The sequence below is a fragment of the Periophthalmus magnuspinnatus genome, chromosome 10 (genome assembly GCF_009829125.3).
Source record: "Periophthalmus magnuspinnatus isolate fPerMag1 chromosome 10, fPerMag1.2.pri, whole genome shotgun sequence".
NCBI lineage: Eukaryota > Metazoa > Chordata > Actinopteri > Gobiiformes > Gobiidae > Periophthalmus > Periophthalmus magnuspinnatus.
Genome location: NC_047135.1, coordinates 16,764,527 through 16,789,202, shown reverse-complemented (window position 1 = coordinate 16,789,202; position 24,676 = coordinate 16,764,527). Strand labels below are relative to the sequence as shown.

Genomic DNA, 24,676 nt, shown 5'->3' with positions numbered 1-24,676 from the left:
GCGGAAAAAATATTGACAAAAACAGAGCCATCTGAAGACAGCTAAATAATCCATAGCTCCAATAGGTCCAGCTTCATTCATATTTTTTCTCACTGAAAGATGTTGACCTTGACCTTAGCATTAGTCAATAGGACGGATGGTGCAGTGAGAGTGTAGAATTCAGTTCGACTATAGACACATGTAGGGTTACTAATTCACAGTAAAACGAGGACTGAAACTAGATATTGATTGGAGACAGCAATAAGGTTCCAGGTTTAACTCCTGGGCTTTTCTGTGCAGAGTTTGCATGCTCTCCCTGTGTTTATTTGTTTATATGTATGTTTTCCTCCATCAACCTAAAACATGTACAAGCATAGGTCAAATCTACCAGCTAAGGTAGTACTGACCAAGACCAGCTGGTGGAGAAGATGTGGATATGCATGTCTAGGCGCTACACTGTGCTCACAGCTGCACTGAAGGCTGCCAAATGTAAAGGACAAATTTCTCTATGTGGATAATAACGTGTGCCTTAACCTTAATCATGTATTGATGCTGAATAAAAAATACATGACCTCTTCTGTTTGTTGTCTTTTTGATCAGAACTAGTATAAGACTAGTATAAGACTGCTAAGATGACAAAATAAAATATTATTTAGTATCAAAAATTACATTTAATTGTATAAAAGTGAGCAGGTTCTGTGGGGGTGATTTTGCGTACACACCTTGCATGGGGCTAGTTGTGTGAGTTTTATGTACCGTAGTTGTGGGGCTGGTTGTCTGGGGGCAGTTGTTCTTATCTGGCATGGTGCTGGTTATGTGGGGGTGGTTGATCTTACCTGGCATGGTGCTGGTTATGTGGGGGTGGTAGTTCTTACCTGGTGTGGTGCTGGTTATGTGGGGGTGGTTGTGTGGGGCTGCTTGTGAGAGGCTGGTTGTGTGAGGGCGGTTGTGTGGGGCTGATTGTGAGAGGCTGGTTGTGTGAGGGTGGTTGTGTAGAGGTAGTTGTTCTGACCTGGTGTGGTGCTGGTTATGTGGGGGTGGTTGTGTGGGGCTGATTGTGAGAGGCTGGTTGTGTGAGGGCGGTTGTGTAGAGGTTGGTTGTGTGGGGCTGATTGTGAGAGGCTGGTTGTGTGAGGGCGGTTGTGTAGAGGTAGTTGTTCTGACCCTGTGTGGGGCTGGTTATTTGCGAGAGGTTGTTTTTACCTGGCGTGGGGCTGGTTGTGGGAGCAGTTGCAGATATACCCCTGCTCTTTGGGTAAACATACTCGTCCGTCTGAACAGGGCTGGGACACACAGGGGTTTTGTGTGAGCTCACAGAGAGGCCCATGGAACTGACCCAAGCATCTGCACACCGCCTCTGTGACAAGAAGCAATAATGTAAAAGAAACAGACACAATAGATCCAGATGGGTATGCAGTGCAACTGGGAAGGTATTTGTACCTCTATTGCCATAGAGGTTATTGATTAAAACAAAATATTGTTGAAGGGGAAAAAGTCCTGAAAATGATGCATATAACAGAGAGGCCAGAGAACAGAGTGGAGTTTTGTTGTCATAACAACTTAATCGCTAACAGTGCACAAGTCTTACTTCCTGTTTCATGGTAAAAGCTGAAGTTAAATCTATCAACTGGACAAAACATTGTAAGAATGTTCTTCAGTTCTGGCTAGATTGTTGGTGGACACAGCCTTATATCTAACTGAAGGGTGGGGCTACCTTCTCTGAGTTTGTGCTGCAGTGAAACAGGGAATCTGAACCTACAAGGAAAGGCACAACTATTCCTTACACAGCAGGTATGTCTGAAAAACTTCAGAGAAATTTCAGACAGTTTGAGATTCTAGTCTATTTCAAACCTACAAACATTTTAAGACAAAAACTGTTCACCCAAAGGACAAAACCTCGAGTCATAAACAAAGTAATGTGTCTACTCGATTCAGTGTAGTGAAGAGTGCAGTGAGCGTTACACTTGATATTAACAAAAATTAACTCCACTGTTCAGACAGACAGACAAATTCCTGAGTATACAGCACAGTATAGTATTTTGCCATTGGCAAAATTTGATCAGAAACCAATATCCAAATTTTCCAGAGCTGTCAGCTGTCTTTCTGCCATTCTACTTCCTCTCGCTACAACCACAACAAAATATATAATATTAATAATAATCACGTTGTCCCCTTTGCCTTTGTGAGTCTGTGTGAGAGATCACTGTAGAGATGGCGGACATGCTTTTATTAAATTCACTCTGCATTCCAAAGCTAAACTCGCACTTCAGAAAGACCCACTCTGAAAACAGCTTCATGCTAGGTTTGTGTTTACACCTATCTGCTGCAGCTGGCCATGTTTCAATTTGCCCCCAACCCGCTCAAAATGGGAAACGGCATAATCCTTTTAAAGCTAGGGACATTTTTATACAATACTTTGCGGTGGCTTATCGAGTTATTTTATTTTTATAATGTTTTGCAGTTTCTTGGCTATCAGTGTTAAGAGTTTTGATATGAGCTCAAACAAATGACCAATGCATTCAAATGATTTAGGGCAGAGATGTCCAAACTATGGTCTGAGGGCCAAATGCGGCCCTAAGATCAATTTTTATTGGCCCTCAGGCCTTCAGTTGAACTGGCCCAATTGATCATAATCAGTACTTTTCATGGGAAATTTGAGTAATCCTACCAGTATAATCTAAATAACATCACATTGCATTGTCATACAGATCTACTAATAATATTTCAAGCCTTATTTAAAGTATGTTAAATGCACCATCTGAATTATTGTATTACTGTATCGACCACTGATTTGTGGAATATTTTTCAAGATATGGCACTTGGTGAAAAGAGTTTGGGCACCCCTGATTTAGGGTATCCTTACCGAGTTCAGTATTTGAACTGAGGTGCATTGTGTAACTTTTCTGGAGGACTGTCTGCCATCTGCACTAGATTAAAATTGTAATCAAATTATTTAGGGGTTTCGCATACTTGACACCAGTGATTACTACTTCTACCAGAGTGCAAAGTTTTTTTGGTTGACCACTAAACGTAAACTAGTTTTTATCTTTTCCCACCATTTTTTGAATTAATGAAAAATTCTGTATTACTATTTTCCTGTCACTTATGTATTTGTCTTTTTAAGATAACATTTTTTAGCTTTGGTTTTCAGTCTAAGTTGACCTCCAGGGCCACTACTACTGCGCTGGTCTCACTCACTTCCATTTTCTCTCTCTCTCTTTTAATGAAAATAAAGCAGTTGCCAAATGAAAAAGATAGGGTTTATCACTAGTTCAAATCAAAATACATAGAAATAAAATTAATACACAGCATAAACAATAGCCAAACAGATAAATAAATAAATAACATAACTGAACATTAGAGGGGTAAGTATACTCTAAACATTAACACCTCATTGATGACACTACCCTTTTACTCACCTCCATTATCGTCTTCTTCACAGACTCCTCCATTCAAACATGGCTGACCACTACACGCCATATTGCTCCAGCAACACTGGAAAACTCCAAACACCCTCCTCAGGCCGTACCCCTCCCAGTCCATGCTATCACCTGTTCTGATTGGCTCCCCGTTTAGCTTCATGTTGTCCAAACAACCAATAAAATTCCGGGACAGTCTTGGTGTCATTTCTGGGGAGATTTGAGTGGCGCTGGCAAAAACCATTGCACCATGAGATGAGGTCATGTGACATGGATGGGGGATATGGGTGAAGACTGCAGGCTGACCGTCCAATGAGAGGCTCAGGATGGTAGAGTTGACCTCCAGTAGGACAGCGTGCCACTGAGTGTCAGAGAGAGGGGATGATCGGACTAATAGAGACCCAGGAGGAGACTGTCCACAGTGGTATCGGAAGTGCAGTTCACCATTGGTCAGCTGAGGAAGAAAAGATATAATTATTTATGCGGAAAATAAACATAAATAAGGTCAAAGTTCTCAGTAAAAGTTAAAAAAAAATGCTATATGAAGAACTATTATCTTAAAAAGCGCACTATGCAACTTTTCTTGTATGAGTTACCTACAAGTTACCTTGTCTCCATGGAGATATTATTTCATTGCTTGGAATGTTCTACAGTAGTTGAGCCTGATTTATAGTTATAATCTACGACACCCGTAGATTATCATGTTGTAATTTGCACATTTTAAAATGCAATATTCATCTAAAGCAACTTAATAAAAGAAACAGCTCCACGTACTACTTCTGTGTTAGAAAACTACAGTGCCGAATGGGATCGTGAGTAGTAGTAGCTGATTTTTTTTTCATTTATACCAAAATGACCACACAACCCAAGGGTTAATTTGCAAAATTGTGTCTTGAAAATAAGTGATTAAAGATTGCACAATCATTCACAAATCACTCCAAATACAACTTTGAGAGTGTAAACGGTGAGTAGAAGGGTCTGCTTTAAACCTATCAGGAGCAGTGAGGCCAATTTCCAGGGCTGTAGCTAATCAAAGAAATTCCCAGTCAGCATATCCTGTGCATTGTTTAATCTAGGAAAATGGGGTGTGATGTGACAATGGACAAAATTCTGTCAAAGTCAATATTAAAGATCTTGTGCAAAAACTACTATGCATCTCCATAAGTTAAAAGGCAGCTTAAACTGTTCAATCACAAAACTACAGCTATCTCACTTCATGCTTTCTCCTTTCTGCTGTGGTCCAATATCAGTCCTTATAAACCATTAAAATTATTAGTCAGCCAATTAAAAAAAATGATCGAGTAAGACATTGACTGATTAATTAACTAAATGGCTAAAGGACTGCAGACCTAAACTCCACAAAGAAATATCCCACCCTTCCTGAGGTTAAAATGCTAGAGGATGAAGAGGAAAGACAAGTAAGATAGATAAGATAAGAAGATATAGTCTTTATTTTTTTCTAAATACAATATTTGAAAACTTTTCTGTTCTTGCTGAGGCGTCACGGAGTCTATTGGTCCAGTGTAACAGTCCTTATAACCCATAAAAGCTGTGTGTTTTGCTAAACTGAACTGTGTTTTCCACCATCTCCTGTCATGTATTGCTTGTTCCCTCTCTCCTCTCTCTTTTTCTATCTCCCTTTCTCTGTATTTTCTCTCCTCTCTCTCACACTCTTCATTCTCTCCTGCTCTCTATCTTATTTCTCCCTCACTCCTCTCTCTCTCCCTTCCACTCTCTCCTCATTCTCTCTTGGTCCCTCTTTGACTCTTCTTCCTCACTCTCTCACTCCTCACTCTTTCTCTCTCTCTCTTAACCTCTCTCCTCACTATCTCTTCTCTCTCATTCCTCTCTCTCTTCTCACCCTCTTCCTCCTCTCTCTCCCTCTCCTCAATCCTCTCTCTACTCTCCTCCCTCACTCCATTGGGTTTACAGTTTTTTCTTTTGCATTCCCTAAGATCCTCCAAAAACACAAATGTTTTTGTACTCTCAGCAGTTTCTGTCCTACACCTTTTATCTGCACATGTTTTCTTTACATGGCTCGTCCCATATGGTTGCTCCTATTTAAAATATCAGTGCATGTGGGTCTTGCAAATTTCCACCGCAGCATCATCAGACATGCATTATTCATACAAGCCTCCTAATTGCGTACAGGACAATAAACGTTTCCTCGGTGTAGTAAGACCTGTGTATAGGGAGTTTTACTGTAACAAATCTTGTATTCAGGCCATAAAAACACTCCATTTTAAATCAAGTACATGTTTTAATAAGAGTAGTAGTAAATATGTTGCGAGCAAAAGGAATGCAAAAGTTGATCATAAATGTTGTAGTGTGGTTACAAAGCTATAATTTAAAATCTCTATTTCAATACTTATGAATAATACCAATACCAAAATAATAATTTAAAAACATATTTTTTTAGACAATAAGCTGTATTTTTCAACACAAAAAAAAAAAAAAGTACTTTCTCTATTACCATGTGGTCTTGAACTAATAGTGCACAAAAATACATGAACCAAGATACTGGGTGACAGTTGCTCAGTTGGTATTTGCCCACTGATCTGAAGGTTGGAAGTTTGAATTTCACTCTTGGTGTAAACAAGATCAACAACAGATCTGTTGTGGAATTTTACATCCCCTACACCAGGGGTGTTCATTACGTCGTTCGCGATCCACCAGTCGATCGCGAAGGCATTTTGTTTAGATCACGTCCCGTCATCCAACCAGTCACATGACTAATATACAGGACAACCAGTCAGATTACACCTGACCCTAGGTCACATCATGGGCGCTGCACACGCATAAACAAGCGTGAGTTAGTTTAACCCTATAGCGTGTGATCCTATTGTCGCTGATAGAGCGGGTTGCGGACTTTCCAGCAGCGTAACTCCGCCCAGTCGTGCTCTCATGTAAATTCAAATGGCGTCTCAAAGCGGAGACATGGGGCTATCTAAATATTTTACCATCATTACAGTAATCTGCCTCTGTTGTCCCTCGAAGGTGACGAATGAGAGCGCGAGGGCTGCGGGGATTTTTCCAGTCGTTTATTCGATGCGTAAAGGCAAGGCAAGTTTATTTGTATAGCACAATTCGTACACAAAGTAATTCAAAGTGCTTTACAGAATAAGAAGGACATTAAAATCCACACAAATAAAAACATAAATAATCACAAATAATCATCATAAATCATCGTAAAAGAAAACATATGGATGGATGTGTAAAATAGAAGTAGTTGTGTGGAAAAAATGGCGTAAATTCTGATACTTCGTTTAACATGATTTTTATGGCTATAAAAAAAAGACAAAACCGTAATCAACATGATTAGCTCTGTTATCGCTTTCAAACGAAAAATGCAATTTTACTCCTGGCTGGCTGTCAGAAGCTACTGCCCGAACTATGCATCCCTCACTGATTCCATTCAGTGCAAGTCAAAGCAGTAATCATCATTCAAGTAATTATGAACATGTAAGAAGTTCAGTTGTGTTGTGCAGTATTATCTCATGACGTTGTGCAAGGTACATGAAAATGCACTGTACATGTAAGAATTCATAATACATTTACAAATAAATATGTTTAACATTTTTGTATTAGGTGGTAGATCTTTCAGACACGATCATTTTAAAAGTAGCTCACATACTGAAAAAGTCTGAGCACCCCTGCCCTACACAGTCTGAGCAAGGACACCTCCAGTTCATTGTTGACATTTCTCTGTGGTTATGGCAGTGGTTCTCAAATAGTGCGGTGAGATGCCGAAAAATAAGACGAGGCAGTCTGATGAAGAGTATTTAGCACTTGGCTTCACCCTGACTCCGACACGAAATTTTTTCTTCTTTATAGGGGGGGCATGATAGAAAATAATTGAGAAGCACTGGGTTATGGCATCATCCAACTATTACAGAATTTGTCCTTCTTTCACATCATCAGTTTTCTTGGTCACTTGCTGTCATTCCATCTCGGTCAGCTTGGCACCAGGCTTAGCTCTTATTTAAATCTTGTGTGGAACAGACTTGAATTGAGTATTCTAGTCACAGGATCCTGGACTGATGGTACATAAACTGCTGCTGCCTCAGACATTTATAGGACAACTATAGGACTTATTTTCCCAAACAACATGCACTGACCCATAGGTTAGTGATGCAATTCCAGCTCCCACAGATGAATGCTGTGGTTGTGTCCTTGGGCAAGATACTTAATCCACTTTGCCCCCAGTGTTTGTGTACACTGATGTGTGAATGGGTGAGTGACTGCTTGATGTAAAGTGCTTTGAGTGCCTTGAAGGTGAAAAAGCGCTGTATAAAAATGTTACCATTTACCACTTACAAAACATGTGTATCCATACTTGCTCAATTGAGTATCTAGTTTCTGTGCTAGTTTTAGCACTGATTAAAATCTTACTATTCATACTTTTGAAGCCAAACAGTGGTTATTTGGTGGTCAGAAAAACAGAATGTCAGCCACAGTTTTAGTCCATCCCAGGGCCGCTTTGAATTTATGTCACCAGGAAACTAAAAGTAGGGTGAAGATAACAAAATAAATCAAATACAAATCTAATAAACATAAAAACTACTTAACCCTTTAAGGACTGAACACATTATAGACCAATATAGCTTGCCTTGACTTTTATTCTTTTTTAGCCATAAAAATCATTTAAAGGAAGTATTAGAATGTACTGCACTTTTTCACACAACTACCTCTATTTTACATATCCATCCGTAGTTTTCCTTTGACACATCAAATAACTGACTGTGCCCTGATTGGTCATCTTCGAGGGACAACGTAAGCAGATTACCGTAATGACAGTAAAATATTTGAGATGCCGTTTGAATTTACATGAAGCACAATTGGTTGCGGATTTATGGTAAAGGAAAGTCCTCAACCATGCTCTATTGGTGATGATAGCATCCACCACTATAGGGTTAAAATTACTTGAATTTAGTATTTTTGAGTAGACCTGTTTAGATCTATTTCCTTAGTAGAGTGAGAGTGGGTCACTTTAAAGACTGAAGGTTCCATGACAGTGCATTCTGTCATTATGTCCTTGGCCAAGACATTTTACCCAACTAAGCCGAAGATGTGTGAGTGAGAGATTATTTTAGTCAGCCCCAAGGCAGCAGTAACTAAAATATAAGCTTATAACTTCAACACTAAGAAGGGTAGAGTATGGATAACAACAATAAATAACTACATAATACTATCAGTATTCAACTTTTACCATATGTTATTGACAACCAGATGAGCCAAGATGATTTGACTTTCCCGAGGTACCAGATTTTCAAACTGTGAAAGGAGGAAGTAGGCATTTAAATCTAACTTGTTCCATTCTCCCAAAGCATATTTTAACAATGTATCAGGGTCTTTTCTACTGGTTTCTATAAAATATTGTGCAACTGTACACTGCACATAAATGCCTGATTTTTTTTTTACAAAGTTCTGGTTTTACAATATAATCTATGGGGTATTAACTCATGCACAATGATAAATACATTTTGGTATTTCACCTTTAAGTGGAATCATCTTTTTTGAGGTGGCTTGTTGTGCAGGGTACAGTGGTGATCTCATTGAAATGTACGCAGTGTGATAAAGCAGACTGAGCACACTCTGTTCTCCATTGTACAAAATAAAAACAGGACCCAGAGGAGCCATGTTTGTCTACAAATCTCTCTATAAAACACATCATCTGCATACATTTACTTTAACACACAGTCGGAGCACTACGAGGAGGAAATACAAGATATGAATGGGCAGGGTCTTACGGTAACAAGAATAAATAAATACTGTGGTGTAAATGTATATTCAAGAATAATAATTAGGCAAGCACGAATGTGTGAGGAGGGCAAATTAGTGACTCGTCTGCCTCACAGACAATTTGGGGAAAATTGCAAAAAATCAAGCAGTAAACAATAATGAATAGATAGTTAAGTGGTATCACAAATTAGAGTTCAGCAAGCTCTAATTTATAAAGACCCCAAGAAAAAATATTGAAAGACAGCTCAGTAGCGCCACACTGATCTCAATGTGATTTAATGAACATTTTAAACAGAACATCAAACTGCATCAGATTCACTTAGGATTGAAGCTGTAAAGCTCCACTGACTCCAGACCAGTTAGAACCCCATCTTTCTCTGCCACATCCCATCCAGTACAACAAGTCACCTTCACACGCCGGTAAAGCTAAAGCTCACCCAACATTTACATTTCAAAGGCAAAGTAAGACGATAAAGAAGTGTAGTATGGGGTGGAAACATTAATCTCTATTAAACTAGACTCAATGGAGTATTTTACAAAGCTCCTAACCCTGTAGTTTAGACCATGACAAACATCCCTGTATGCCACATGCCCTTCCTGAGTGTCAGATACCTTATGTTTCCATAGGGTCGTATAAAACTGCCAACCCTGTAGTATAGGTGAAATTACTTGAAGTTTTGGATCTTGTATTAACTGGGTTTGATTACTTGAGTTTTACTGGCAAAAGTTATTTTACTTTCTTTAACACATTTCTGATTTTCAAGAGTTTTTAAATGCCTGTAATTGAATAAGTGTCAGATAAATAAGTGTAATGTCATAATGTGGAGCATTTCAAGCGAAGTAATAACCTATATGTAAACAAGCAAATGGCAGTCTCTCCCATAGAAAATGTAACAGTGCATCTTTAAAAACGATTTTTTTTTCTTGCTGTTATAAAAAAAATAAATCTCAGATGCTACATTGGGTTTGTTTTTAACTCACACCTCCGAAAGAGCTTCTCCGAGATCCCAGGGCAGTCTGCGGACATGGAGTCTGAGTGAGCTGCTTGTTGCCGTGGTCAAAAGCTCTCTGGTGCCTGTCGCAGCGGCAATTCCCTAATCCGCTGGTGGACACCCAAGGTAAGGGACGCTTTCAGGAATGAGTCCTACCGAGCCTTGTTGGTTTGTAGTACTCCTGAGGTAGCTGACACGTAGGCCAGGTGTGCTGCAGCTCCCTACCCTGACCCATGGAGGAGGACTATCGGTCGGCCTCAAAGAAATTCTGGCAAACTGTCTGTCGCCGAGAGAAGAAAGCTGTGAGCCGACTATATTACCCTCCACGTGTTCAGGCTCCATGGGATTCCCATAGACATAATGTCTGATAGAGGGACACAATTTAAACCCCAAGTTTGGTGTGCTTTCTGTGAGGGGCTGGGCACTACGGTCAATCTCACTTCTGGTTTTCACCCACAGACAAACTGATAGACCGAACGGGCTAACCAGGACCTTGAGACCGCACTACACTGTGTCGTCTCCACTAATCCCTCTACCTGGAGTACATTCCTCCCTTGGATAGAGTATTCACATAACTCTTTTATGAGTTTTGCAAAAAGTCTGTCTCCATTTCAAGCCTCCCTAGGGTATCAGCCTCTGCTTTTCCCGGGTGAGGAAAAGGATCTGGCGTTGCCCTCGGTCCAGCACCACCTCCAAGCCGTAGGGATCTGGTGAAAGACCAGGGCAGCTCTCCTTCGATCCGAGGCCAAGACCAAGGCTGACCAAGACAAGCATCGCTCCCCCACTCCCCAGTATCAGTCAGGTCAGTCCGTTTGGCTATTCTCTAAGAATATTCCGCTTAAGACTGACTCCCGAAAACTCTCTCCTCGTTTCTTGGGACCCCCCAAGATCACAAAAATCATTAGCCCTTCTGCTGTATGCCTCGAACTGCCTCCATCTCTTTGTATTTATCCCTCTTTCCATGTGTCGCACATTGAACCGGTTCTCTCCAGACTACCCATGCACCGCAGCCTCTGATCCAGCTCACCTCGTCCTGTGCCAGAACACTCACCGCTCACCCAGCCCTGCACCACTTGCTCCAATAACCACCTTTCACATTTTGTATTGTAAATAAACTCTGTTGAACCGTTTCTCTAAGTCTGCATCTTTGGTCCCTCCGGACGTTATGACAGTATTGAACTATTATGGTGAAGAAGGAGCTGAGTCAAAAGGTGAAGCTCTCGATTTATTCAGTCAATCTACGTTTCTACCCTCACCAATGGTCATAAGCTTTGGGTAATAACCAAAAGAACAAGGTCACAGATACAAAATAAGTTTTCCTTCAGGGTGGCTGGGTGCTCCCCAGAGATAGGGTGAGGAGGTCAGTCACATGGGGGGAGCTCAGTATACAGCCACTGCTTCTCCACATCGAGAGGAACCAGCTGAGGTTGCACGGGCAACTATTTCAGATGCCTCCTGGATGCCTCCCTGGAGAGGTATTCTGTCACATCTCACCGAGAGGAGACCCCGGGGAAGACCCAGGACATGTTGGAGGGACTATGTCTCTCGGCTGGCCTGGGAACACCACGGGATCCTCCTGGAAGAGCTGGAGGAAATGTGTGTTGAAAGGGAAGTCTGGGCCTCCCTGCTCAAACTGCTGTCTCCATGACACAGCCCCAGATAAAACGGAAGAATATGAGCTTTTAAAAGTGCTCTTAAATATCTTTATGTTAGCATTTTATGATTTAGAACTTAACATAATGTCTAATTAAAAAAAAACAACAACAACAAAAAAAAAAAACAGCTTCAGTGCTCCCACAGATCTGATGTAGGTCGCCGTCTACTGGCAGGAGAGGGAATTACCATGTGGAAAAAAATCAAACTAGGTAATGAGGAATGTGTTTTGTGAGGCTCAGAAGCGAAGCACATTTAATGAAACCAGTATGACTGAGGCTAAATATAACTCAAGGTATGTTTTAATGAGGGAACAAAAGTCAAAACAAAACTGTAGTAGAATAAAATTACAGGACTACAAATGATTATGTAAATTACAGGGCTATGACACTTACAGTAGTAACACTCCCCAATATCACATCTTTATTACATAGTCTGAACAAAACACCATTAGCTGCATGTGCGTACCTTACCACAGACCACTATATAAAAATGAATTATGCAAACAGCAGGGTCATACTTGTTCGAAATGTTAACAGTGTTTTTTGTTAGTGCTCAGTAGGTAGTCTCAGGTGAATTCTGTTGCACATGTTAAATGTATAGGGAAAAATATGCTCAAAAACATGCACATGGATGTAGAATGATAATAAACCAAACCAATATGCAAACCACAATCTATAGGGAAAAGTTTGTATGAAGTAGTGACAAATTCTCCTTAAATGACCATGTTAGACAATTCCATTTGATGGTATGCTAATGTCAAGCAAAGGAAGCCGGAAAAACCCAAGAGGATGCTAGCGGCAAACCTTGAAAGAAAGTCAGAATGTCTTTTGAAGTCAACCCAAGAAGCAAATCAATTGAATATTCCAGTTGAGTGCTTAGGAATGTCTCACGAGTGAAGAAGAGAAAGGGAAATTCACAAAGGAAAAATTGTCACATGGCATTGCAAGTGTTACAAGCTATGTATGTTAAAGGCCCTGTCCTGTGTATTGGAACAAGCTGTATCTTGCCTCAGAACAGATATATTGTACAAGTAGCTCTGAAGGTCAAAACATGTCCGCTGCATGTTATCTGCATATAATTAAAAAGTATTTTACTGTTTGAGAATCAGGAAGTGCGCGGTTTTACTGTTCTAGTCTCAAAGTTGTGAAAAGCACTTATAATTTCATGGTGAATAATTAGGATGCTCAGAATGCATAAGATAAGTGAAAAACTGCAAACTGTTTGAAATGAACTAGTTCTGTTTTCACATTTTTAAGTCAATAAAAATCAGGTACAGCGTGTTTATGAATAATTTATGTTAGAGCAAAAAGATGAGCTTTTTCCTCAGTGAGTGACGCAGTCCTAGTAGCCCCTATATGGTTAAAATGAGGTGAAAAATGGAATTGAGAATTTGATATGTCTAAATCCATTATCCGATCTGTGTGAACTGCACAGCATGTATGCAGTTTGAATAGGATTTGGGGTCTTATCATGGTACAAAATTTCAATCTCCATTCTGATATTAAAGGCCTTGTACCCAATGTTTCCATGTATTTGAGAAAAAATTGTCTTGCCAGTACAGATATATTGTATAAGCAGCTCTGTGTACTGTCTGCTTCTAATCATAAAGCATTTTACTGTGTGAGAATCAGGAAGTGCATGTTTATATGTTAGTTGTTGGCTTTACAGCGACTGCAAAACTTCACACTGGTCAATGAAAGTTTTCAAAAGTCCTTGTGGTGAATAATCAGGATGCTTACCTAAGGTAAGTGAGGAATAACTTTTAACCACTGCAAATTGTTAATAATGAGAGAAGCATTTTTTAAAACAATTTTTCATTACTTTCAGAAGTTTAGATACATTTCAGGAGTATATGGTACCATTTAAGGTCTTTGTCTCTGTGTGCATTTGCAAACTAATCTGGCTTTTTAAAAAATGCTTCTTTTGTAGAACTGGCTTCTTCCGGCAGAGTGGCCTTTCAGACCAGGTACAATACTCATTTCACTGTGGATAATGACACACTCTTACCAGCTTTAGCCAGCATTCTTCAAGTTGTTTTGCTTTTGTTCTTGGGTTGCTATGCACATTTTGGACCGAAGCTCGTTCTCTGGGACAGAACCCGCATGCTGTTTATACTTGCGTATAATAGTTAGAACATTATCTTCCTTATATCCTGGCTGATTTCTTTTGCCCTGTGTTTCAGGTGTGCCTTGTACATCCACAGTTGTGTCTCTAATTAACTCAAATGCTGTCAATAAACCTGTCAAAAGCTTCCAAAAACATGACATCATTTGGATTTTCCGAAATTGCTTAAATGCATAGTAATTTTACTTTATGTAAACTTCTGACTTTGAAGTAATGAATAACTGTCAAACAAAGAAGCCTTCTCTCACTAAACAGGAAAAAGTTTAGTCTGGTTTCATGTCAAACAGTGAGAAAAAACAAAAAAAAAAAAAAAAGTATGTGTTTTTTAATAGTGTATGTAAATGTCTGGTTTTAACTAAATATCAGATACAGCCCCAAATTTCAACTCAATCAGTCAATAATTTGCAAGGTAATGCAACAATTATAATTTGCTCTGTGCCTTTTTGAGTGTAAAATGAGCAAGGTAAGAGCAAAACAAGAGGAGCATAAATCCTGGGACACATCTGGTATTTGACAGCGACGTGTCTTAAATGTCACTGATACAGAGATGTGTTTTTCTGAGTCTGTGGACAGGTGATAGCTCTGACCTAGATAAACTCTACAGACACACACTACTAATTTTAATTTATCTTTAATTATACAGGGAGAGCCCAATGAGAACACCAGACTCTTTTCCATGAGCACCCTCTTAAAAGTAGAGTACAGTACAAAAGAAGAAGAAGAAGAAGAAGAAAAAAAACAAAAAAACAAACACAACTACAGTGGGGCAAAAAAGTATTTAGTCAGCCACCAATTGTGCAAGTTTTCCCACTTAACAAATGAAAGAGGCCTGTAATTTTCATCACTGGTACACTTCAACTATGAGAGACATAATGAGAAACAAATTCCAGAAAATCACATTGTCTGATTTTTAAAGAATGTATTTGCAAATTATGGTGGAAAATAAGTATTTGGTCAATAATAAAAGTTCATCTCAATACTTTGTTTTATACTCTTTGTTGGCAGTGACAGAGGTCAAACGTTTTCTGTAAGTCTCCAGAGGTTTTCACTGTTGCTGTAGTTTGGCCCATTCCTCCTGCAGATCTCCTCTAGAGCAATGATGTTTTGGCGCTGTCGCTGGGCAACACGGACTTTCAACTCCCTCCAAAGATTTTCTATGGGGTTGAGATCTGGAGACTGGGCCACTCCAGGACCTTAAAATGTTTCTTACAAAGCCACTCCTTCGTTGCCTGGGCGGTGTGTTTGGGATCACTGTCATGCTGAAAGACCCAGCCACGTGTCATCTTTAATGCCCTCACTGATGGAAGGAGGTTTTCACTCAAGATCTCACGATACATGGCCCCATTCATTCTTTCCTTTACACGGATCAGTCGTCCTGGTCCCTTTGCAGAAAAACAGCCCCAAATCATGTTTCCACCCCCATGCTTCACAGTAGGTCTGGTGTTCTTTGGATGCAACTCAGTATTCTCCGGATCATCCAAATGCTCCTGGACATGTCCTGTCTTAAGCAGGGGGACACGTCTGGCACTGCAGGATTTGAGTCCCTGGCGGCGTAGTGTGTTACTGATGGTCCCTTTGTTACTTTGGTCCCAGCTCTCTGCAGGTTATTCACTACGTCCAGCCGTGTGGTTCTGGGATTTTTGTTCACCATTCTTGTGATAATTTTAACCCCACGGGGTGAGATCTCGCATGGATCCCCAGATCGAGGGAGATTTTCTAATAATTAGATTGCTCCCACAGTTGTTTTCTTCACTCCAAGCTGCTTACCTATTGCAGATTCAGTCTCCCCAGCTTGGTGCAGGTCTACAATTTTGTTTCTGGTGTCCTTTGACAGCTCTTTGAACTTGGCCATACAGTAGTGGAGTTTGGAGTCTAACTGTTTGAGGTTGTGGACAGATGTCTTTTATAGTGATAATAAGTTCAAACAGGTGCCATTAATACAGGTAACGAGTGGAGGACAGAGGAGCCTCTTAAAGAAGAACTTACAGGTCTGTGAGACACAGACCTGTAAGTTTGTAGGTGAACAAATACTTATTTTACTGAGGATTTACCAATTAATTCATTAAAAATCCTACAATGTGATTTCCTAGATTCTTTCCCCCCATTCTGTCTCTCATAGCTGAAGTGAACCTATGATGAAATTTACAGGTCTCTATAATCTTTTTAAGTGGGAGAACTTGCACAATTCGTGGCTGACTAAAAAACCTTTTTGCCCACTGTGCATAGGACCATATAAAACATCAAAACATCACTAGATTATTAAAGTGCATTAGTGGCACCAAAGTATACAGTTTTGTCCTTGAAATGTATTCCATTTTTGTGAAGCAAAATAACCAAAAGCTTTTTTTCCCCCCTTTTCAGTTCTAGTGAGGACAGTTTTTACATATCAAAGATGAGTAAGCCAGTGAGATATTGAGGCATTCTGTCAAGTAGTCCCTTATAAATACGTTTTACGCAATGTTGCTCTTCTGATAGATAGCACTGACTTTTTCATAGAATGTACATGGTAAATGGTAAATGGTCATTTTTCTATAGCGCTTTTCTACCTTCAAGGCACTCAAAGCACTTTACAGTATCACTGTACAGTGATGGATTTTAATTGCCTGTTATGAAATGAAGGGCTGAGTGAATGTGTCCAAAGATTTTAAAGTAGAAGATGAAATCTGCATGTATATAATATCTCCATAATCTTGTACAGAAAGTACGGTTGCTTGAACAATGTCTTTTCTGTAATTCAGTACGAAACAATAAAGCCTCACTTTCTTGTCTCTCTGGAAATAGATGAGTCTAATGTCATGCTGTGGAACATTCAGTTTTCATGGAGACAAGCATGTAGGGGACTCGCCACTGAAAAAGTCACATACTGCACCTTTATAGTAACTAGAATTAGAGCCTTGAGTAACAGTTTAAATACCTACATCCTCCTTTAATAGTTTAAAAATCTGTAACACCAACTTTCAAGAAGTACATAAGATTTTTTTTTTTTTTAACGTATAAATCAATGCTGTGCAAGTGAATGTTAATTTTGATAACAGTATTGCTTTGATGATCAATCATAAATGATCTAGTTAATCTAACTCAATATGGGTTTCATGAGGCCCTGAGAACCTGCAGCAAAGCCACTTGCATAATCTAACACTTAAAACATGAATCACAAAACATTACTAATAAATGATAATGAGTGTATTCCTAGTCCACAATTTTAACAATACATGAATAATGGTTTTAATTGTTCTCCCTAATCCAGCAGCCCTGCATCAAATTATGATTGTGTTTTTGAGTTTGTTTTACTCATACACACATTAAACCCGTGTGTGCTCGTGGATCTTTCCTGATTGTTAATCCCATGTCATGTGTGTTTCCCTGTGAGACTGGAGCAGAATAATCAGATGTTATTTTCAATGTTTCTGGAATAAATTAGTGTCAAAGCGTTGCATTGCTCTGTACAAAACATGACAATAAACCCAGATCTAATCATTTCTCACTTGTTCCATTTGTCTCAGAGGAAAACACTGTTAATATTTACACCTGACGAATAGTGAGTGAACGTGATTAGTGTCCGATTTGTTTTTATTTGTGAGGTATTTTTCACAAACAACTAACAACTTTGCTAACTGTAAGTACATGTATTGAAGTTTAGAATTAATACATTCTAAACTTGTGAACATTTCAGTTTCATACAGCAATAAGAAGAGCAAAAATGTCTTTAGCAAAACTTTATACAGTTATTAGGGGTGTACAAGGGTTGTAAGAACTGTTCCCTCCAAGCTGCGCGCGTGCGCAATTGCGCACTGCTGACACGGTCTCCGCGCACAGAAAATCTGTGCTGTGCACAAAAAAATCGAACCAGAGTTGAAAATAAAATAAACACACAACAATTCTTTCTGCGATATTTTTCAATGTGAGTCAGTGAGTGTGACCGGGGAGGAGCTGCTCCAGCCAATTATGTTCACATACGTATTTGCGCAGCTTACCACGTCATTGACAGGCGTCCTCATGTGGTGCGTTCACACCGGTGCGTCAGGTGCGTCCAGTTTACATGCAAAGTGAATGGTGGACGCGCGTCTTGGCCACGCTGCGTTTTTGGCGGCGCGCCTTGAGCGTCCAGAGCGGCGCAAATCTGGCGTCACAAAAGTTCAAATGGTACGTCAGGTGCGTCGCGTTCACATGTAAAGTCAATGGTGGACGCGCGTCCACCATTGACTTTACATGTGAACGCGACGCACCTGACGCACCGGTGTGAACGTACCTAAATATTTGAACTTTTGTGGCGTTCGATGCGCAGCTGCAACCAATCAGAGACCACGCTCCAGTGACGTCGAGAGGTTATTCTTCGGTACACCGGGAGCCACAAACACGGAGAATGGAGTACAGACTTGTTGCCCACAACTTTATAATGTGACATGGCAGATTATAAAGACCGGGACAAAAAGGACCTTATCTGGAGGATGATCAGTGGAGCTCGGTCTGCCATTGTGCACAGACCGGAAAAACAGTGCGCGTCCAGAGCGTCCAAGACACGCGGAGGAGGCGTCTGCGTTCAAATTTACAGGCGTCTAAATAGAGGCGTCCAGCGCGTTCTTGACGCACCGGTGTAAACGCACCATTAGGGCCCGCCCTCGGGCAAAGATCCGCGCGTAAAATTACGCGCGCGTAATTGCGTAATTTTACGCACTGTTTTGCAGCAGCAGTTTTGCATTTTAAACATGACGAAACGGACAAAACAAAGGAAGTACGCGACCGAGGACACTGTGGATGTTTGTACAAGTTAAACTAGAGGCATTTCAGACCCGGAGCGGTTCGTGGAACCGAGTGAAGATCTCACGGTGGACTCAGGAGTAGAGGACCTTATGTGCTGATGGACTTGATGCTGTTCCTGATCGGTAAGCGTGGTTTATTCTGCTATTGACTTAATAGTGGGTCAAGTGTGTATTATGTGTAATCATTAGCATTAGCTAATGCCAATCTGCGCCCCCGACCACCACCAATCATCACGCACACACCACTTGGGTGAGGTGTCGTCTTGGACACAATGGCACAATGACAGAACGAACTGTCACACTGTCACATGTACAGTGTATTTTTAGTTTCTAGTGTGTGTTTGTTTACATTTTGAAGTGTGTGTGTTTGTTCACTGTTTGCAGTGTGTGGTTTGTAAATATATATTTATTTTGGCCCGTACCACTTGTTTTGAATATATTTTATATACAAATACACATTATATATTATATATTGTGTTTTGATATGATATGTAAATGTACAGTAATAGAGCAGCTGGGTGTGCAGATAGAGATTCCTCTCAGTGTGTATTGGTCATTGATACTGTCACTAATTTATGAGTTGTAAAAATCAAATGATCGTGTCATATACTGAAAAAGAGTTACTGGACTGTCTCCCAGACACAGTAGGACAATCTCACTCAGTCACAGCAAAAGCTTCACACAATGGCTTATACTCATAATACAAGTCAGAGCTTTATCATAAAAATATTAAGTGTGTTTTCAACATTGGAGTTTACAGTTGGCATGGTTTGGTTGGAAGCTCATGTTTTGCCATAGTTAAAATAAAATATTTACTACTTCCAATAGCATTAACATGCTACACAGGACATGGGCAAGATTTTTGTCATTTTCATTGTATAAGTGGCTAAAGCACTTGATTAAAAGTCTTATAACAGAAATGTAAATGCGGTAATTTGATTCTTTTAATAAACCATTTAACTTGGATGAATGCGATGCCAGCATGACCACAGTGCGCACGTTTGATCACAGTGGTCCATGGGACCGCTCAGGGAGTTTGTGTGTCTGCTCAGACTCGTGAAACATTAGAGGGAACATTGGTTGTAAGTATCAAAACTCAGATACAAATCAATACTAAAACTTTTCATTTGATCCAATAGTTATGCTAAAACAGTAACTTTCACAGGACAGAACTGAACCTTTCCTGAATGACTTTAGCTTAAGCTGTATCAGAACATGTACAAGAGCACATAGACCAGGAAACACACACGGACCACTATGGAACCTACCTGGACAACTGAGGGATTAAACAAAGATAAGGTCACGTGGTAATATAACAGAAAGTACTGTATTTTCTGGACCATAATTTGCAACAGCGAAAAAAATTAAAAAATAAAATTCATACCTGTAAACTGCTCCAGTCTGTGCTGCCCTTGGTGAACATGAGTACTCCCTGCTCCTGCACCGTCCTGAACTGCAAAGACAGTGTAAAGTCTGGACGCTCCTCCTCCAGAACAGGCAGGTAAGTCAGATGCCCTGTCCCGTCAAAACGCAATGCAGACGCTGAAATAATACACAGAGGGTTTGACAGTCTTTATTGTCTTATTGGTGGGTATTTGTATGGTGTATTATTTGCTAACAAATAACATATTTAGATCACCATGTTACCATTTTGTTAATCTGAAATGGCTATATTCGTTGAAAACATATTAACATGTTTAATAGGTTTCAGTTTAGTTTTTGACACCCCGAGTACCCCATCTCTTTAAACTCAGCACTCCCTTAGAATGCATTTCGTTAATGAAACTAAATCTGGTTTGTCAATTTGTAGTGTATTATTTTGTATCATGCTTTTGTATGTTTATGGAAAATTGCTATTTGGAATCATGGATAATGTAGACTTGAGCTTTTGGTTTGTAGAGCTAACCCTAAGGAGGGTTCAAATAGTACCTGGGAGAGGTTATAACATGGTAGAAAAAGTCAAAAAAGGTAAATTTGTATAATGCCCCATCTTTAACCAAGACATTTACAGGCATATTTTAACACATTTCTGATGCATATTTAAATATAAAAAAGGCGTAAAACAATATAAAATAGTTGCATTATGCATTATTCATAACATCACAGTCTGTTTATTATCAAAGAGCCATTTTATTCAAATGGAGGTGCTGCATATATTTATTTAACCTTGTCATGTTATTGTGTTAAGTCTTGTTTTCTCTTTGGTCTGCCTCAATGATAGATCTCTCCATTGAAATTACTACAAAAAGGCATCATCAATCAAAATGTTTTTAATCAAATTGTGCGCTTGCGGCTGGGGGATTCTGTTTGGAGATGTTGGGTTTGCTAATACTTGGACAAAGTGTTGAGGATGCTTAGTACTGACATCATTCATTTACTACACTCTTTGTAGTGGTAAGATACTTCTGTAGCCACAGCTGCCTTGGAACAGACTAACAGAAGTGAAGCTTCTAATCTGTACAATTGGCCCTTCCGACACACACACTCACACATCTCATTCATACAAAGGCAAGGAGTGGAGTGTCTTGCCAAAGGACACGATGACAGCACTTTTAAATTATGCTTAAAAATAGACAGGAAACGAGTATAAATACTATAAAACACATTTACAGCTGGTTTTACTTTTTGTAAATGAGTCAGTTTTGTGTACTTTGTGACAAAATGAAACTGCTGTGTGCTATCTGCAGCAAATAATAAAGTATTTTTATTTCTCGTCAACACCGAAAGGAGCTCTTTGATTGGCTGTGCTAGGGCGGTTCACCCTAGCTTCACCTTGCTAAAAAAGGTATTCTAAAGCCCTGCGTGAAACAGAAAATAAAAGCATGTGGATATTAACAATGTGCTAAAGACAGATTTAAATACCAGTGCATACGTCCTCCTTTTGCGGTATGACAATCAGGTACACCAGCCTTAAGCAGCCTTAGGTATAATTATATTGTTAACATGTTTTTATATTATGATAAAAATACTAATTACTGTTGCATGGACAGACGCTCTCCCAGGCATGCTGTGGAGTGATGTACCCGGCTCGCGCTGTGGTGTAGTGCGTCAAAGTGCCCCCTATCAGCCGCACGGAGCTCCTGCAGCCTCGGGGGGCACATCCTGGACCTACACAGGCTGCATGGGTCACTCTGAGGATGGTCAAGCTCAATGAGTCCTCCATGTTTGAGATAATACCTGAAACAAGAAAGTTATCAAATATTGCATTATTTTCACATATGCAAATCTACAGAGGCTTGGTTCTTTGGGAATATAAAATGTAAACAGCAATTGCCCTTTTAATATATAACAATAGGTTTGAAAATGGAAAATTCTGCCAATTATATTTCATAAGGTATCGCAGAGACAGTCAACAAATGTAATGCGTGACATTTACAAACACTACAAAAATATAACTTGAAATTAGAATATTTACCTTGGTTTGAGTGGTATTTATGTCTCATTTATGTGAACGAGCAACACAAAATGGCACACAAGTGTGAAGTGGAAGGACAGATTTCCATTTTTTTTTTTTTTTTTATAAAAAACTTAAAAGTGCAGCGTACAAAAGTATTCATCCCCCTTTTTCTTGAATGCAACCAATTGCTTTTAGAAGTTACCTGATGATTTTGGAAAGCTTGAATGTTGACCTAATGATTAAAAAGAGTCCATCTGTGTGTAATCTTGTCTCAGTATAAATGCAACTGCGCTGTGAAGGCCACAGAAGTTTGTTAAGAGAGTTTTGGGGAGCAAACCACAAAATGAAGTCAAAGGAGCAAACCAAACAGGTTAGAGAAAGCAGGGCTTGGATCTAAAAAGATTTCCTAAGTGTTGAACATCTCAAGTGTTCAATCCATCATCCGGAAATGGAAAGAGTATGGCACAACTGCAAACCTACTCAGACATGGCCGTCCACCAAAACTTAGAGAATGAACAAGAAGAGCACTCATCAGAGATGCAGCCAGGAGACCCATGGTGACTCTGGAAGGGCTGCAGAGATCCACAGCTCAGGTGGGGGAATCTGTTCACAGGACAACTATTAGTCATGCACTACACAAATCTGGTCTTTATGGAAGAGAGGCAAGAAGAAAGCCATTGTTGAAAACCATCCATAAGAAGTCTCGTGTACAGTTCACTAGAAGTAATTTGAATGACACAGCAAACATGTGGCAGAAAGTGCTCTGGTCTGATGAGACCAAAATCAAAATTTTTTATTTTTCTTGTTTTCTCTGATTTTTCCTGAGGAAAAACTAACACTGCACATCACTCTGAACACACATCCCCACAGTCAAACACGGTGGTGGCAGCATCATGCTGTGGGGGTGCTTTTCTTCAGCTGGAACAGGGAAGCTGGTCAGAGTTGATGGGAAGATGGATGGAGCTAAATACAGGGCAATCTTGGAAGAAAACCTGTTGGAGTCTGCAAAAGACTTGAGACTGGGGCAGAAGTTCACCTTCCAGCAGGACAACGATCCTAAACATAAAGTCCAACCAACAATGGAATGGTTTAAAGCAGGGGTGTCAAACTCATTTTCTCCAAGGGCCACATCAGCAAAATGGCCGCCATCGAAGGCCCGACGTAACTGTGTGGATGTGTAAATGTCACTAAATGTAACCAAATGTCATGTAAAATAAATGTAACTACTTTTCAACTTGTTAAATAACTCAAGTTGCAAATATTACATGTCAGTTTATCAGGGACAGTTACACAGACATTTTTAAAAGTGTGTATCGGGGCACACCTGCTCACAGACCTTCAGCACTGCTTCAAAAACAGCCTTTTAATAATTGTACAGTTTGTTGTTTTTCTTGAAGGCTAACTTTTGCACACTTGGCTCAGGTATTTGGAGTCAAAATGCCGATGTAGACTGTTCTCTTTCACAACTGACCCCACCTCATAACACAAAAACATACAGGTTTTTGTCCTTGAAGCACAAACTTGTATTCACTTTTCTTGAAACTGCCTTAAATTCCTACAATTTTCCTCTTCCAGAACATTTTGGGATCATTATTTGCAAATATTTCTCATTTCCACTTGTTGGGAAAATGTAATTAGTTTATGGTTAATGCACACATTAAAGCAGCATAGATTTATTTTAAAATGACAGTCATGCCTTTTAATTTACCTTCACGCGGGCCACATAAAATGACGTGGCGGGCCACATTTGGCCCCCGGGCCTTGAGTTTGACACACATGGTTTAAAGAAAAACATGTTAATGTGTTAGAATGGCCCTGTCAAAGTCCGGACCTAAATGCAATTGAGAATCTGTCGCAAGATCTGAAAACTGCAGTTCAAAAACGTCTCAATCAAATCTGGCAGAGCTTGAACTGTTTTGTCAGGAAGAATGGGCAAAAATTTCAGTCTGTAGGTGTGAAAAGCTGGTGGAGACATACCCCAAAAGACTTGCAGCTGTAATTGCAGCAAAAGGCGGTTCCACAAAGTATTGACTTAGGGGGGCTGAATACTTTTGCACGCTGCACTTTTCAGTTTTGTATTTTTATTATTATTATTTTATCTGGAAATGATGTATAATTTTCTTTCTACTTCACACTTTTTCACACTTATTACTTATTCACATAAAATGCAGATTAAAAAAATATTGAAACTTGACAAAATTTGAAAAAGTTCCAGGGGGATGAATACTTTTGCAAGCCAGTGTAGTAAACTGATATATTTTATAATGTCTTGTACGGCTGGAGACAAACAACCTGCAGCTTCATTATATTTTCCCATTCACATAAATTCATGTTAAGTGGGTTTATTGTGTTCCCATTGGATTCAGGAAAACCTTGTGCACTGGTATAGAAAACTTGTATTACCTCTACTACTGCTGCTGTGGATATATACACTATAATTCAAATAAAATACTTTTGCTTAGGGTCCCTGGGTGCACAATATTTATATGCAAATGCAGTTAAGTGGTACAAAGTCACACCTAAGTCACACCTGTGCAATAATAAAGAATCAAATTAGTTTCAGAGGCAGTGGCAATGGGGACTGAAAACCTAATTTACCAAGTATAT

The 24,676-nt window shown here is 39.7% G+C and overlaps 1 protein-coding gene across 1 annotated transcript in view; it reads right to left on the bottom strand.

Annotated features, from left to right (window-relative positions):
* The window catches only part of fat2 (FAT atypical cadherin 2), a 193,255-nt gene that overhangs the window by 18,201 nt on the left and 150,378 nt on the right, over positions 1-24,676 (bottom strand). The window contains exons 23-26 of the mRNA XM_033974109.2: positions 21,649-21,849; positions 20,057-20,214; positions 3,399-3,852; positions 1,183-1,336 (exon numbers count right to left, since the gene is read on the bottom strand). Coding sequence (XP_033830000.2) covers positions 1,183-1,336; positions 3,399-3,852; positions 20,057-20,214; positions 21,649-21,849 — 967 coding nt within the window. The remainder of the gene's footprint in view (positions 1-1,182; positions 1,337-3,398; positions 3,853-20,056; positions 20,215-21,648; positions 21,850-24,676) is intronic.